The sequence below is a fragment of the Endocarpon pusillum genome (assembly GCF_000464535.1).
Source record: "Endocarpon pusillum Z07020 unplaced genomic scaffold C685685, whole genome shotgun sequence".
NCBI lineage: Eukaryota > Fungi > Ascomycota > Eurotiomycetes > Verrucariales > Verrucariaceae > Endocarpon > Endocarpon pusillum.
Genome location: NW_006913475.1, coordinates 79,957 through 94,793, shown reverse-complemented (window position 1 = coordinate 94,793; position 14,837 = coordinate 79,957). Strand labels below are relative to the sequence as shown.

The window sequence follows — 14,837 nt, the reverse complement described above, 5'->3', positions numbered from 1 at the left end:
TTATGGTTATTTGGGGGATAGGTGGGAGAGGAGGAGGATGATGATGAGTGGAGGCTGGTTGCCAAGGCGTCGAGTTTGGCTATGTGGGTTGAGTAGGTGAAGGCGAGGTGGACGCCATGCCATGCCGTGCGGGTAGAGGGTAGAGGTCTTGTGCCAGGCCGGCCCCGATACGGTGGCGATTGGCGGATGGATTCTCGTCAAAGAAGACGGACTGCTTACCCGCCTGAGGCGCCGGTGATCAGAAGCAAGCCTGCCCCCAGATCTCGTTTGTCGATCTGTATCGCTGCAGATCATACGCCCAGAAACACGGGGGGCTTCGAAGATGGCAGCTTTGGCACTCGGAGGACTCAAGACGTCGCCAATTCTGTCCAACACCATCTTCAGAAACCAGCATGAGCTTGGGGAGACCGAGACCCAGGCTTGAAGTGCGGCGAGCGGCATCTGAACGTATCCTCCAACACGTGTCCTGGAGAAGATAACTTCGGCGTCTGCAGCCTGTCCTGTCACCGAAAAGGATTACCGATGGGCAACCGCGTTAGGTCTGACTGTGTTCTCATCAAAACAGTAGGTTCCCATTGAGGTCGAATTGCCAATTGTAGACGCTTGGCTGCTGCCATTGCGCGCCGTTCTGCACCATAGGAGCGATTGTCGACTGGGCCTGACACGCTGCCATCGGGGCGAACATCGTGGCCCCTCCGAGCTGGTCACCCGACACGTAGTCGCCCACAGCCTCGAGGTCAAGCCAGGAGAAATCATTCGCCGGGCTGAACTGCATGTACCCTCCCGTATCCACCGTCAGAGACCCCGAATGCTGTGATTCAGCGCGCTCATTCGCCGGTGTTTCGGTGACCGTGCTGGAACGTGGTCGATGCCACAGCAGCTCAAGAAGTCTTGCATACCGAGATCCGGCGTCTTGGGGCCTGAGACTGGCCCGTCTCAGAACGTCCATGGTGTGGATGATCATTTCGCGGACGGACTGTTCCTCGGAATGGATCATGACATCGTATGACCTGGCTTTGTAGAGGAAGACGGCTGAGTAGATGGCGTAAAGATAGAAGCGAAGTGGCATGTATCGAAGGTGCTTTTCTGGATCGACCATGGAGTTCAGCGTTGTAAGATAGCTCTTGGCCGCGGCCAGGGACTCGTAGATGAAGCGTGCGTCCGGCATGGATCCGATATTGCTGAACACGCCTTTGAGGTGATCGCTCAAAGGCCTCTCATCCCCTTTGGGCCGGTTGGAGATTGCCTGCGAGATAGCGGCCTGGAAGGCGAAAGCATTTGTGTAGAGCCTCAAGTAGTCATACGACATTTGCAGCGTGACCTTGATGTGCGTGGAGCACATCAAGGTACCCCATATGCGATTCCAATGCGAAATAGCTGATCGGAACTCGTCAACATATTTGACGTAGTCGCCCATAAGCATCATCTGTCCGCTGGTGCGCATCCCCGAATAGAGCACATCGTGGACATTGGAATACAGCTGGGTGAGGTCAAGAGTGGCCTGGAAGATGCGAGCATAGTCTTCGTCGCCCGGGTTGATGCGTTGAAGCGATGGGAAGTCGTGGCTCGACAAGCCCGTCATAGGACCGGGCCCGCGCGACCAGAAAGCTTTGCCGATGCGGACGGAGATGAGCCTGTCTGAGATGTAGCAGCTGGCCCATGCCAGTCGCTTTCTTCCGTCGTTCTTTGCTTCCTCAGCGGCTTCGCTCCTGAATGCGGTCCGATCAAGCCCGAGAAAGTAGCCGGTCCGCAATGCTATGCCAACATGCATCCATGCGGCACGGTCTTCCTCGCCTCTGCCCACTGATTCGGTCTGATCGCGAAGACCTTGGGGCTCCCACTCTGCCAACAACAAAAGCGCTTCCACTGCCTCGACTTCGCAGTCATGCCCCGCGGCAATGCCGGAGATGAGGTCGTGCATATATCGTGAGCAACAAAGGTGAACATTGGAGTCGTCGAGCAGATCCTTGGAAGCAATGGTAAGAACAGCGGTCAGGAGGTGCTTGTTCATGGCGGCGAACGAGTCGAGAGCAGAAGGATCAAAGTACTTCCGGGGAACGAGCGGCAGATAGGGATGGTAGTGCTCAGCAAATCGTGCGACCAGGCTCGACACAACCGCCGAGGATAGGTATCCTTCTCGGACGAGACGGTATGCGGCGATTCCGCCTAAGCCGCCGCTGACGGAGCCTGTACCGTTGGCAATATTAGGGGAGAGACCATTCTGATCCGCTCTGGAAATTGCGTCTCCCAGCACGGGCCGCGCTTCGTCCGGAGCCCGAGTAGCCACATCTTTCAGGAGCTGCCAGGCATCTGAAGGATTTCGAGGTATTGTCGCGGAGAGGGCGCTGTCCACTATGGACACCGATTCATCGTCTGCCTCGACATTGCCCGTGTTATCCGACCGCGGCGTTTGGTACTGTTGAGGCGCGTTGAGAGAAGGCCGAGGAGGAAGATGCGCCGACTGGGCTGTAGCCGATGCTGAGAGCTCTCGAGCATTGCTCTGGGGAGAGGTTGCATGGGTGGACATGTTCTCGTTGCGGTTCTTCTTGCGAATGCGACTGCCCCCTCGGTTCGACCCCCCCAGCACACATTCTCGCCCTTCTTTTCGGCATCGCGTGCAGGGCGGATGGCCACCGGCATCGCTGTAAGCAGGTCAGTGCTGCGCCGTGGCTGGCAGAGCACGATGGCTGAACCGATGGGAGAACCGATGGGAGAACCGATGGGAGAACCGATGGGATGGGTGCTCGGCTTTTGAACTTACAGATCACACCTGCTTTTCCTGCCCCGGCAATGGAGACAGGCGCGCGATACCCGCTTCATCGGACTGGCGGAGTTCGTCTCGGCCATGCTTCAACTGCTCTAACATGCTCAAGCCAGGGCCCGCGGGATAGAACAAGCCTGGAGAGAGACGGGGTGAGATGCCAATGATCCACGCGGTCCTCGGTGCTCGTGTGACAGGTGGTCGATTGAATAATAATAATACTGATACTGATACTGACACTGAAACTGCCACTGCCACTGCCGCTGACACTGATATTGATGCTGACACTGATATTGATACTGACACTGTCACTAACACTGTGGTTTTCTGCTTGCCCTTCCTACCTCCCTACATACATACATGTTCACCTCCATTATTGGCCCCCCAGCCCCCAAGAACGGGGTAACAACAATATCTGCATGCTAGCTACACTCGCAGCAATAGAGGTTTCATCGGCACCTCAGGTCAACCAATATAGAAAATGTGGCATGTGAACTTCGCTGATGCGCCCTCGCTGTTCAGATTTTTCGTGACATTTACTCATCGATGGACACTGTTGGCGCGTGAAGATGCAGGTATCATCATTATTAATGGTGGAGCTGTTCCGGGGTCAATTGTGTCGCCATTAGACAGACAACAAAGCAATACCCTAACAGTCCAAGCCCAAGAGCTCATCTGCAAACTCACATGCCATCTGCCCCGTTCACATTACACAGGGGTGGAGAGCAACAAGCAACAAGCGACAAGCTCCAATGCATCAGCATGTATTCATCATGTCGTTCCCCTTGATGCTTCCCATTCACTCTGCACCTAAGCCAATGCCCTTGCCACCCTCACCAATAATCACTCCACTGAATCTGCCCGTTCCGCCCTCGAAACAGCCATCCTCTACTGCCGCCCATCGTTCCAGATCGTCTTCCCATCCAAATCTCATGCCCCAAGCCTGTTCCAGCACCCTCTTCTCAATCGGATGGATGCACTGCGTCAATTTCCCAAGTAAAGGCCAATCCGCCCCGGTATTCGGATTCTTATCACTCAGCATTACCCCTTTCTCCGCCAGCGCCGCGGCTCTGGCCTTCAGACCAGCGTCCATGGGATCGGTATTCGGCAAGACAAGGTCATTTTGATTCAGTTCCTGAATCGAGACGCCACTGACGCGCACATAGCCACAAGATTCAAAGACCAAGCGGGAGACGAAGCCACGGAAGCTAGGGGAAGGTCGAGGATTGGTATAAGGGTCACCAAACATGCCGGCGTCGTACTTTCGCTCGAGAAACGTGGCACCTGGTGTGATACGGTCGATGATCGCCGGCCAGCAATGAGTCGAAGGGAGAGATTCATGTAGCCACATGGAGGGTGGATGAATTGGCTCAAGTGATTCAGTAGCAGTGGTAAGCGGTGCCACAAGCCGCTGACTGTGCGTCGCGGTTAGCGACAGCGACTTCAATGTTAGTGTACGAAGGCTGGTGTCGCGTGATCTGATCATGAAGGCCTCAAGCATAAGAGGGCTGAGCCAAGCATTTTGTACTGTGAGGTGTTTGATGTGGCTGAAGGTGAGGATGGTAGAGAAATCTGGCTCGCTGACGTGGTTGGAGAGCCACAATCGAGGAGCCAGAGAAATGGGTGCCGGAAGAACATGCTGATTACGAGCCATGATGCCGGTTGCATGCTCTCCGCCACCAATGAATCCGATGGTCAAGTTAGAGAGCTTCTCCAATGGTGCGATGTGGGTTTTCAGGAAGGCCGACAACTGCAGGCTGGCGTCAACCGGCGAAACCAGCATACTCGAGTTGAAGTTCTGGTCGCCAGTAATATGCTCAGCCCGCCAGTCCGGACTGACCAGCACGGACAATGTTGTCAGACCCGGCAAGCCTTGCCACAGTTCTTTTTGTTCAAGAGAAGACAGAAGACCAGAGGAAATTCTGGCAATGTGCAACGAGTGCACTTGAGCAAAGCAATCCTTGTTGGCCAGAATGGATGTGATGTAGGCCGACAGAAACGCGCGTTGAGCCCACACGGTTTCCATGAGCCATTGCGCTTGTGCCTCGGTGAGAGAACCAGGTTGAAGCGGGAATGATCTTGGAGGAGCGACTTTCTTCTGGATGAGGGGGCACCATCCACCAATTTCAGCAGAAAGATTGTAACCGTTCATGATGATGGGAAATTGAGGTTGACTTCTCGGTGCTGGCCTTGACGATGTCGCAACACCAGCATGATTTCGATTTCGAGAACGTTCGTGGGCGGCATGCCGCTGACCGAAATGTGATGGAGGAAGCGTATTCGTCAACGCAGGGTTATATTGCATAGGAAGAGTTGCTAACAAGCCAGTGTGGAAGACTGCCGGATGAACAGTAGGAGCATTGTGCTGAGCTTGGTTAGCATGCATGGGAGGATTGTTGTTGTGAATCTGGCCGAACATGGTTTGCTGGACTTGGTGGTAGGCAGCACCGAGATTCAACATTCCAGCATTCAGACCACCGTTCAGACCACCGTTCAGAGGCTGAGGTCCTGCAGGTGGTGGCGGACCACCATTCGCGTGTGGAGCAGCATTGGCCGTAGCATTGGTGCTTGGGATGGCGCCACCTGTATGAGCTTGACCGTCAAAGTCAGGTTGGCTCACGATATTTTGGAAGCTTTGCAGATCTCGAACGGTCACAGATCGTAGGAACGTCAACTCATCAGACGTAAAGAGTCTATCGTATCTCTGAACAATCTGCATGCACTCGTGCAGGGTTCTTGTCTGAGCATATTCAAAGAGCTGGAGACGAATCGCCTGTTTGCGCTTATCCCCAGCAGAAAGGATTTTCCCAAACACTCTTGTTCGCTTGCCACATCGAACATGGAAGAGCGCCATATCAGATATGTCTGGACCATGCAGCCACCCATGGCCGCTGTCGATACTAAGACCCAGCTCATGGGTTTTACCCAGATGTGCCATGGCGGACTTGAGGAGCGAGATGTTGTCGGCAAGGTTTTCAAGCTTATGCAGATGGTTGAACCGTGGGTATACAGGAGTCGGCCACGAGTACTTTCCCCACCAACTCGACTGCTCATCAGAGATCGTCTTGGTCTGAGCCCTGGCTAGCATTTCTGCGTACAGTCAGTTGATCAGTGCTGATCATCCTTGAGTGGCCTTTTTACCTGTATCCACTTCGAACGATATGCCAAACTTCCGGATTGCCAAGCCATACTTCGCGAACATTGAGCCAGAACGTGGGCTGCGCTCCCAGTTGGCCGCGTTGATGTCGTACATAGCTTTGCCAAACGGCACAACCACGCTACCGAACACCGCTCCCATCATGGCAATGCTGAAATCACGACAGACCAATCGAAGATTCAACGCGTCTTCTCTGGACAGGTATCTAGCAATCTCCAGATAAATCTCCGTCGGTATATCTGGCCACCCACACCCTGTACCCCTTGGCCGGCAGACAAAAGGTTCCTGATGTGATTTTGCCGAGTCTGTGGGCTCATAATCTAGCACAAAGTATTAACGGACACGCTTCTCACAAGAGAAGCCCTTGAAATTTCAGGGAATCTTACTAGAAGCGGATAGAATCGTAGTGTTGCCCAGGGCAAATGTGTTATCAGACTGCGCCAATGATCAGTAGTGCATAAGCTTCTTAAGGCTGGGCTACCTGCCATCACTGCCTCTATTCCGTCAAGGTCTGGTGTTGGATTACGCTCCGTAGATAACACTCGGCTTCTCTGGAATAGGTCTGAACTTTGGCTCCCACCTTTGACTTGGTCATGCCTGAACAAGGACTGACGAGGGCCAAAAAGGTCACTCTCCGACATTGTAGAAGCTGGCCGCCTCCACCATTTTTTTCGCTCGGCAAACGAGTTCGGTGACATTAGATGTTCTGCGTCGTCATGGCTTGAAGTACTTTCCCCAAGATATCGTTGATCCGAACGTGGTATATTCGAACTCAACTCTGCAAAGCTTTGACCATCAACAAAGTCATCTTCATTACTATTTCCATTACCATCAGATTCTCTGTATTCGTGATCGGTTGGCTCAAGTGCTGGGCGAATGGCACGATCTCGCAAGCTCTGGCGACGATAAGCCTGCGACATATGTGGTGGAGAAGGTAATCGAGATCGTCTGCTAACGACGCCAGGCCTTGCTCGTTGAGCACGAGAGGTTTGATGTAGACTCCATTGATGGTCAGCGGAAGGCGTGTCATCGCCGCTGTTGGGTGGAAGGTGAGGGACGCCAGGCAAATTGTCATTTTTACGCACATCCTCTTCTCTTGTCACTCGAAAAAAGTTATGCACTGAGCTCTTTGTTAAATCGGCAGAACCAAGCGCGTTGCTACGAGAGTATGCCTCTGGGTTTGTTGTCGCTGCCCAAATGTCCAGAGCATCCCCATCACTGGGTCTCTCTTCATCGTAATCCTCTTGGTTGAGCATTTCAGCTTGCCTAAAACGCATGCTTCGCAAGACTGCAGCACCGCGAGGACTGTCATGAGGTTGAGGTTTGTCGTCGCCGTATCTTTCATTATGGATACTTGTCCGGCGAGCTCGTTTGGGAGCCCTTCTTCGTGAAGGCACGGAGTTTTCGTTGTTGCCAGCCAGCTCTTCTCTAGGGCGATGCCAGAGCTTTCTTGTACTCCAAGGCGTACCAAAGGAATCGGACAGAAACTTGTTCTCAACTTGAGAGGGATTTGGCAGATCTGCATCTTCAGTGGAGGTATCATACTGCCCAGTAGTAGACAAAGCCGCCTCTGAAAGCCTACCAGGTCCCGACAGCCAGGATTTGTGACCGCGTGAGCGGCGCTTAGCAAGATGTGATGAGGCTGGTCCTTGCGTGGGAGGTTGTTGATATGCTCGAGCTTGCCTGAAGAAGTCTGCTGCGGAATCTGGCCCATAATTTGTAAGGGCAGGATGTACTACCGGGATGTCTGTTTCGTCCGGCAGGTCTCGTGCAACGCGGATTGTTTGTGAATGCATGGAGTCGTGATGATTTCCAGTGACACCGTCCTCCCATCTGTCATCGCCCATAGCAAAAAGCCTCTGGAGAGGCTCTTCATCTCGCTGTGGATGATTTGGGATGTCTCCTGAAATTCTAGAAGGACGTCGAGCGGTCATGGCTGGCTGGAAAATCTAGCTTTCGTGGATGAAAAAAGAAGGAAAGTGAGGAAAGGAAGTAGTTGGTGGAAAGGCTGGCCATAAAGCTGGTCAGAAGGCAGCAGGGAGACCCTCCTATATTCGTATGAAGTAGAAGTAAGCGCAAGCGCAGAGGGCTTGAAGGATGGATTGCGGTACTAGTACTTGATGTTGATTGAATTTTGGTGACGGTTTGTCCGAGTTTGTGACGTTTGACTTCCCCATGCCACCTGCAGATTTGGCAGGTATGAACGTGTGGGGGCTCTAACTAGTATAATTAATAATAATAGGCAAACTCATGGTTTCGGCTTGGGAAAGAAGTGCATTTTGGTGACAAAACACCCGCCTCAGTGCACCCGCAGTCGGTTCTCTACTATGTATCTGAGCTTAGCTGCCAGGGCATGGCATCAAAATGAGTCCAAGCTTACAAGGTATTAACTACTAATTTTTCTACACATACCAAGACAAGGGAGTAGTTGTATGTCAAATCAATATCTTGCAGTTGTTTTGGCTTTATCATCATATGACATGGCACATTGTTATCTCCTTAGATCCGCCCTTGCACGTGTTATGTGTCCGAACCAAGACTGCAATGGGGATGGCTAGATTCGAGCTCCCTTTTAATCAGTCGAGCAAGCCGCTCCACTCCTTCTACCAGATTGTCCTCGCTTTCGTACGCGAAACACAATCTGATGTAGCTCTGGAATGATAACCCACTTCCTTCATCACCTTGGACTTGGAACGCGTTTCCTTCAGGAATACTGAGGACCTGTTCCTCGGCAGCCTTTCTGGTTATGACCTTGCTTGTTAGTGGCTCTGGAAGCTTCAACCATATGAAATAACCTCCTGCCACATCAGCATTTGCTTGAGGCGTTGAAACTCCTAACGGAAGAAGCTGCTGGATAATTGCCGCCATCATGGTGTGATATCGTCGAGAATAGGCAGGCTGTAGTGTACAGAGAATGTGCTTCTGGAGGGTGTTGGAAGCCAACAATTGATGAATGTACGATGCAACAAGCTGTGAAGGACAACCCCCGGAATGAGAAGAACCCCTGAAACTGTAAATTACATGCTGATCAAGGCGATTAGCAATCTTACGTTTGTGAGAGTCCGTAGGCGAGAGCTTTAGTCCCTTCCGCCCAGCCTGTCCGACATCCCGGTGCCACGATCTTGGTGAAACTTCCATTCGAAATCGCATTGCCGAAAGTCTCAGCCGGTCCGCCATCCAGATACCTACCGGATGGTCAATTTTATCTTGTGTGATAGCCACAGGGGACCCACCTGTCCACATCAACTATCCGTGGAACATATGCTTGATCGGGAAAACGGGCTTCAGTAGAAGTAGAAGGTGATGAAGATGGCCATTGTAGAAAGTCGTAAACATCATCCGTAACAACCAGAGCGTCAAACCTCCTTGCTATACGGACCAGGCGCTCTCGACGACCAATGGTCATGATCCTGCCAGACGGATTTGCAAAGGTGGGAACAGCATAAATGACATGCCTGTAAATTCTCCTCCATGGTCTTGACGCTTTCAATTTCTGTTTCAGGGCAGTATTTAGCATATGTGACATGCGAAACAATCTGAATTCAGAGGGATCACCGTACTGGCTCAAGATTGCCTTCTGCCCGCGCTTTCTCTTCGCTGTGAGCAATCTGTCTAGACAGCGCATCTAGATCAATCCCTTCCTCATCCTCTGGAACGCTCCTCAACCTTCCAGCGAATCCAGAATCTTCAAAGATGCGACATGCTAGATAGTAAGTCGGGGCTACCATCCAAATGTTACGTGTATATATTGGATCCGTAAAAGTCTGAAGAATGCATGCCAGATTCTGACTTGCACCACCAGTGATACATATGCGATCAGCTTGGATGGCATCTTGAGGTTTGTAAAACGCTGTCAGCCAACGGGCGACCTCGTCCCTGAGTGACTCGTAGCCTTGATCAGGGCCGTACTGGAGAGTTGACAGAGCCCTGCTCTCATCGGACAGCACGGCACCAGATGCAGCCTTCACCAATTCCGGAGGTAGCAATGACGGATTTGGCCAACCATTGAGAAGATTGACAAGTGCCTTAGATCGCAAACTCATCATGTACAGTTAATGCACCACAAATTGTCTGTTCTCTCTACCAGAACCTCAGGGAAAAGCAGAACCCGATGCTGGCATCGATGGTGGCCACACGGTTGGATGGATGTTGACGTAGAGAGGGCGCCCAATCAATATGGGCCTCGGCATGTTGACCGACAGCCTTATACTACTAGTACGGCTACAGGCCGAGTTTTTGTTACCCCGCTTGCCGAAAGACGCTTGTATCCGTACAAAGCGTGCTATTCAGAATTGAGTATAGACGCCCACAAAATGACCCAAATAGGACTGGTCTCTTAAAATCGATTTTGTATTCCATCGGCATCTACGGAGTATAACTGCTTGACATCTCGCCTGCATCGACTGAAACAGCTCCTTAAGATGTCAGAAGGCACATCAAGCCCATTAGTATCCAGATCACGTAGAATGAGCAGAATTTGCAGGATGAACAAAATTCGTGCAAGATAGCGATAGGGTTGCTGACAGGGATGTGTATGTAAAAAAGGCGTTGGTAAGATACTTTGACCCCGGGGGGTAACCAATATCCGGTGCTGCTGAGAAATGAGTTCCAGTGTGCAATTAAAGATTGTTGCAAAATAGACATTGACCGATGCCCTCCCAGAAAATGAGGATAAATAGGGGTAAAAGATGCTAGAGAAGCCAGATAATCGAATCAGATCAACGAAATCTGTACATCATTACCAGAGCGGTTAACCTTGCGCTAGAACTCACTTTCGGCGGCACCGAATAACTGCAAGTGACCGTAACTAGCCTGCCCCGAGTCCCCTAATTGTGGGAGGGCTTTTTAGCAAGGGTCATTCAAAATCACCCGCCCCCAAATGCGTAAGCTCTTTGTCCAATGACGTTGATTGGTTATGCCTAGTCATCAGTCCGTCGCAAATTTGTAGGAGCGGGGCTGGGAGGAATCACCTGAACACGTTGCTGCGGTAGACGATAGTATTCGTAACCAGAAATCAAAGGGTGAGCCTGTGTGCTACCCGGGCAATAGTTATAGTTTATGGAAAACGGGTAGAGTCGAAGTAGTTCCGAATCCCTGAATTCTTGGTATGTGGGACTCGATCCCCATACATTGGTGCAACCTTGCTGTTACCTTCGTTTCCTTACTACCTACATAAACACTCTGGTGTGCTATGTCAGCAGAAAACCCCTTACACAAACGTCGATCCCTGTTGCTATCAATAATTAGGTTGTCCATTGGTGATGGTATGACAATTTCGTTGGACATCTTATGAAGGAGCTGGCTATGATTGCCAACACCCTGTCTTGGACAACCGCAGTATTAATACCCAGCACTGCGGCAATATCTATGAAAAGTATCAGTACGCCATCGTCATAACGTTTCAAGTCGAATCCCGTTGAAGCGAGCACCTAAGGCAACCCACCCTCCACGCGTCAACCTACTCTATCCCGCCAGAAAGGAACAGTTGTACAAGGAAACACAAACAGATGACTCCCTAGTGTCATCCTCCTACTAGTATTTGCTAACCATCATGGTCACTCCTTTGAATAAGAGCGCAAGGAAAATATCCACGCTCTTCTCTTCTGGAACTTCACGGGACGACTCTGACTCGGTCTTATCACGTTCAAGCACCTCTTCACACCTGCGCGGCTCACCGCACGACTTCCCTGGCGCAGGGTTGGGGTCAAATGCATCATTACCTAAATCTGCTTCTCTCTCAAAAATAGCGGGCCACAGAGCGCATACCCCGATCAACTCCCATACCCAAATAATGCCACCTCCAATCAGTACCGCTCCGCTCTCTCCCCTTGTACCACCTCCTGCGCTTGTCAATTATGGCCAACCAAGATCAGCAAGCAGCCATGGCTCTGGCCGTAGCAAACCTAGCAGTCGAGCAGCCAGCCGAGAGGGCAGCAGAAGTCGTCCATCAACTCCAACCACGATGGGTCCTCCCGGAAGGGCGATCTCGCCCATCGCAAGAACACAGACCGCATCTCGAGATAGCAAGCTTTCAAAGAGACACAGTTGGCTTCCGAAAAAGCTGGGTCATGGGCCAGATGAGCTGGGAAGTCAGGAACCAAAAGCATGGATTGCTGGATTGCAGGAGCATGTACCATACGATTTGTCGCCTATTTTCCGTGGTGAAAAGGTATGCAGGGCAAACCTCCTGCTGGCAAATGTATTAACACAAACTGCAGATAACGGAATTGTGGAACGATAAAGCCGATACCTTTATTCACCTCTTTCCTCCTAAATCTAAGAGAGGTCCTTCATTTAAAATACCTTCAGTGTTGTTCTCCAGCTCAAGGAGCTTGATCCACAAATCTCGCAGTAGCAGTCGATCCAGTCCGGACCTCAATCGTTTCTCAATGGACTCGCGAGCCCTAAACGCAGCTACTCAACAATTATCTATCAGCGAACGCGACGGCTACCTATCACCTCGAGGCTCCGCTAGGGGTAGATCAAATAGTAGCACTGGCAGCTCTGCCAGTGTGCGTCTGGTGTATGATTTCCAGGACGAAGCAGTCGAAGAGCAACATCTCTACATGCCGCTCGAGCTGGAGACCGATTTGTCGGTTCCGAACAGTCGCTTCACCTCAGATGACATGGAGCTGCTTGTTCTATACCGGAACTTTTTTGCGTTCCTCGCTGGCGGTGCACTGGTTGCTACACAGAGGCAGTCTTCATTATACTCAATCTTTCTTGGAATTAGCAGCATTCTGTCACGGTTTGACTTTTCAAACCTGGACGGGTCTACCTTTGGTGAGGTTGTATCAAGCAGCTTCACGAGGTACTGTGAGGAACTGCGACTGGCAGATGTTCGGGCTAGTCGAGAAAAGACAATCGAAGCAATCGTGCTGGGTGAGAAGATGAAATCGTGGTCATTGTACAACGAAGGTTTTGTGCACGGGGCTGGCAAACTTAGCCACGTGAAGAGTCTCAATTCTCCCAAATACGCCCAGGTATCTCCGATCACTCGCAACCGGTTAGAGCGGGCAGCACTTGATCTTGAAGGTAGGATCCGAACCATTCAAACAAAGCTAGAGGACTTCGAGTTCCCGTCAATGTTCGCCGGCATTGCCAACTCACAGATGGCAGTCGAGGCCAAGATGATACGATTTAAAGCCTGGAAGACGGCCTTTTTCAATATGAGGAAACACGTTATCGCCCACTACCGGCAACGATATGGTGCATGGCCGCCTAAAGCCAAGTCAAAGAAGAACAATTTTGAGGAAAGTGGTCTGAACAGACTTTTGTTGAAAGAGGTCTATCAAGACTTTACAGATCTTTACGACATGCTTGCCGACCGAACACAGCTGACAAATCGTACGATTGATATGGCTGCTCCAGACGACAACTATGACTTCAATGATACAAAGGAATCTATGACCCACGCAATCCGTCGTGTTGAGTCCGAATACGATCGAAGTACGCCGCCTGTGCAACCCCCAATCCCTTTCGATACGCCCCTTTTCCCCAGTCTCTCGACTTCTTTCCACCGTGGCCACGTTACCGACCCTAGCAGAGACGCGAAAGAACGCACCCGCCGCCTCCGCGACAACGAGGTCAATGAGCTACTCCTCGGATCCTACAACCGGGAAAGCATAAGAGCAACCCCGTTCTTAGAAGACTTCCTCCGCCTTGAACGTCGGTCCGGGCACAACAGCACCATCGGCGAAATTGTCGACACACGCTGCGGTCAGTGGATCTTCATGTACGCTGTACTCCAATCTTTGCCCATGGTCGTTGTCGATGCCCGCGACGTCCAATTCTCCGAGGGTGTGGAATACTTCCTCTGTGTGCCACCACGGGGTGGCCGTCCCTGGATGAAAGAAGATACCTCCCAGAGCCGCAGCTGGTACAACGTCTCGTCAGGGGGTGGTCTCGTTAGTCTGCCAGCCGACACGATCGACCACTCAGTCGAGGGCATCTATCGACGTAGCCACTGCTGGACCGTCGCGGCGCAATGGGCCACAGCATCCGAAGCAATGAGCCCCACCACGCAGGTCTCGCTCGGCGCGGCGCTGCCCCCTCCTCCTGTTGTGGGCGGCTCACGAATCCCCACCCAGGTCAACAACCCGAATTTCAGCCCGGCTTTCACGCCCGTCCTGTCCGCTAATGAGCCTCTCCCAAGTCTCACTGCCCAGAATAGAAAATCCCGCAGTTTCAGCTTTGGTCTCGAGGCCCTACCCCTACCTCCCGGGGTTGCGCCAGATGGGTCAAGAGCAGCTAGGCCCGTTAGTATGCACGACCCGTCTAAGACTTTTGATTCGATCCTTGCGGGCGTGCAGCCGGCGAATCAGAAGAAGGGGAAGAAATAAGTCAGGTGTCTCTGTAGAGCTGGAGCTGGTTGGTTTGTGCTGAAGCGGGAGGTCGCTTGGAGTTTGGGGTTTTTTTTTTGGATTTAACGCATCGTGGTGAAGGGATGAACGGAATCTATCACACCCTGATACAGATAAAGTTTACATGTCCCGATTGAGAAGAAAAAGAAGCTGGTGTTTTTTTTTGGATAGATTTAAAAGAATGAAAGAAAGAAAGACAGGGCCCACATCTTGTCTATCTGATCTCGAGACCCTTAGAGACAAATTCCGATGATCCGTAACGCATGTCATGTAGCATATGAAAAGCTGTCTGCATCATATCACTAGTAGTTCCTTGCGGGTTTATGAATCTGATATCTAAGTCGTTGAATTTTCATGCTGGGAGGGGGAGAGAGACAGAGAGAGCGCTTCCTGTAATTGCCGCCGCTCGGTTGTTGATACCGCCGCTTCTTCCTGACCTCCTGACATTGACTGGCGTACAGTCCCGGGGTTCAGAGTGGTTGCAAGATTCAGCGTAGGTCGAGGCATGGCTAGGGGGGGTTTTCCATTCCTATTCTTTGAACACGAAGGATTAATT

General features: G+C 51.6%; 4 protein-coding genes across 4 annotated transcripts; 1 reads left to right on the top strand and 3 right to left on the bottom strand.

Moving 5' to 3' along the window:
* Positions 1 to 556: 556 nt before the first annotated feature.
* Positions 557 to 2,847, bottom strand: EPUS_07650 (uncharacterized protein; the record flags this gene model as incomplete). The annotated part of the gene is made up of 2 exons (XM_007787640.1): positions 557 to 2,642; positions 2,762 to 2,847. The coding sequence occupies 2 exons, from the start codon at positions 2,845 to 2,847 to the stop codon at positions 557 to 559; spliced, it is 2,172 nt and encodes a 723-aa protein (XP_007785830.1).
* Positions 2,848 to 3,560: 713 nt separating this feature from the next.
* On the bottom strand, positions 3,561 to 7,852 carry EPUS_07649 (uncharacterized protein; the record flags this gene model as incomplete). Its single annotated transcript, XM_007787639.1, has 4 exons — positions 3,561 to 5,851; positions 5,903 to 6,238; positions 6,305 to 6,353; positions 6,410 to 7,852. 4 exons carry the CDS (start codon positions 7,850 to 7,852, stop codon positions 3,561 to 3,563), a joined length of 4,119 nt encoding a protein of 1,372 aa, XP_007785829.1.
* Positions 7,853 to 8,438: 586 nt separating this feature from the next.
* Positions 8,439 to 9,961, bottom strand: EPUS_07648 (uncharacterized protein; the record flags this gene model as incomplete). The annotated part of the gene is made up of 4 exons (XM_007787638.1): positions 8,439 to 8,658; positions 8,969 to 9,103; positions 9,152 to 9,411; positions 9,479 to 9,961. The coding sequence occupies 4 exons, from the start codon at positions 9,959 to 9,961 to the stop codon at positions 8,439 to 8,441; spliced, it is 1,098 nt and encodes a 365-aa protein (XP_007785828.1).
* Positions 9,962 to 11,469: 1,508 nt separating this feature from the next.
* Positions 11,470 to 14,260, top strand: EPUS_07647 (uncharacterized protein; the record flags this gene model as incomplete). Its single annotated transcript, XM_007787637.1, has 2 exons — positions 11,470 to 12,087; positions 12,137 to 14,260. The coding sequence occupies 2 exons, from the start codon at positions 11,470 to 11,472 to the stop codon at positions 14,258 to 14,260; spliced, it is 2,742 nt and encodes a 913-aa protein (XP_007785827.1).
* Between the last annotated feature and the right edge of the window lie 577 nt (positions 14,261 to 14,837).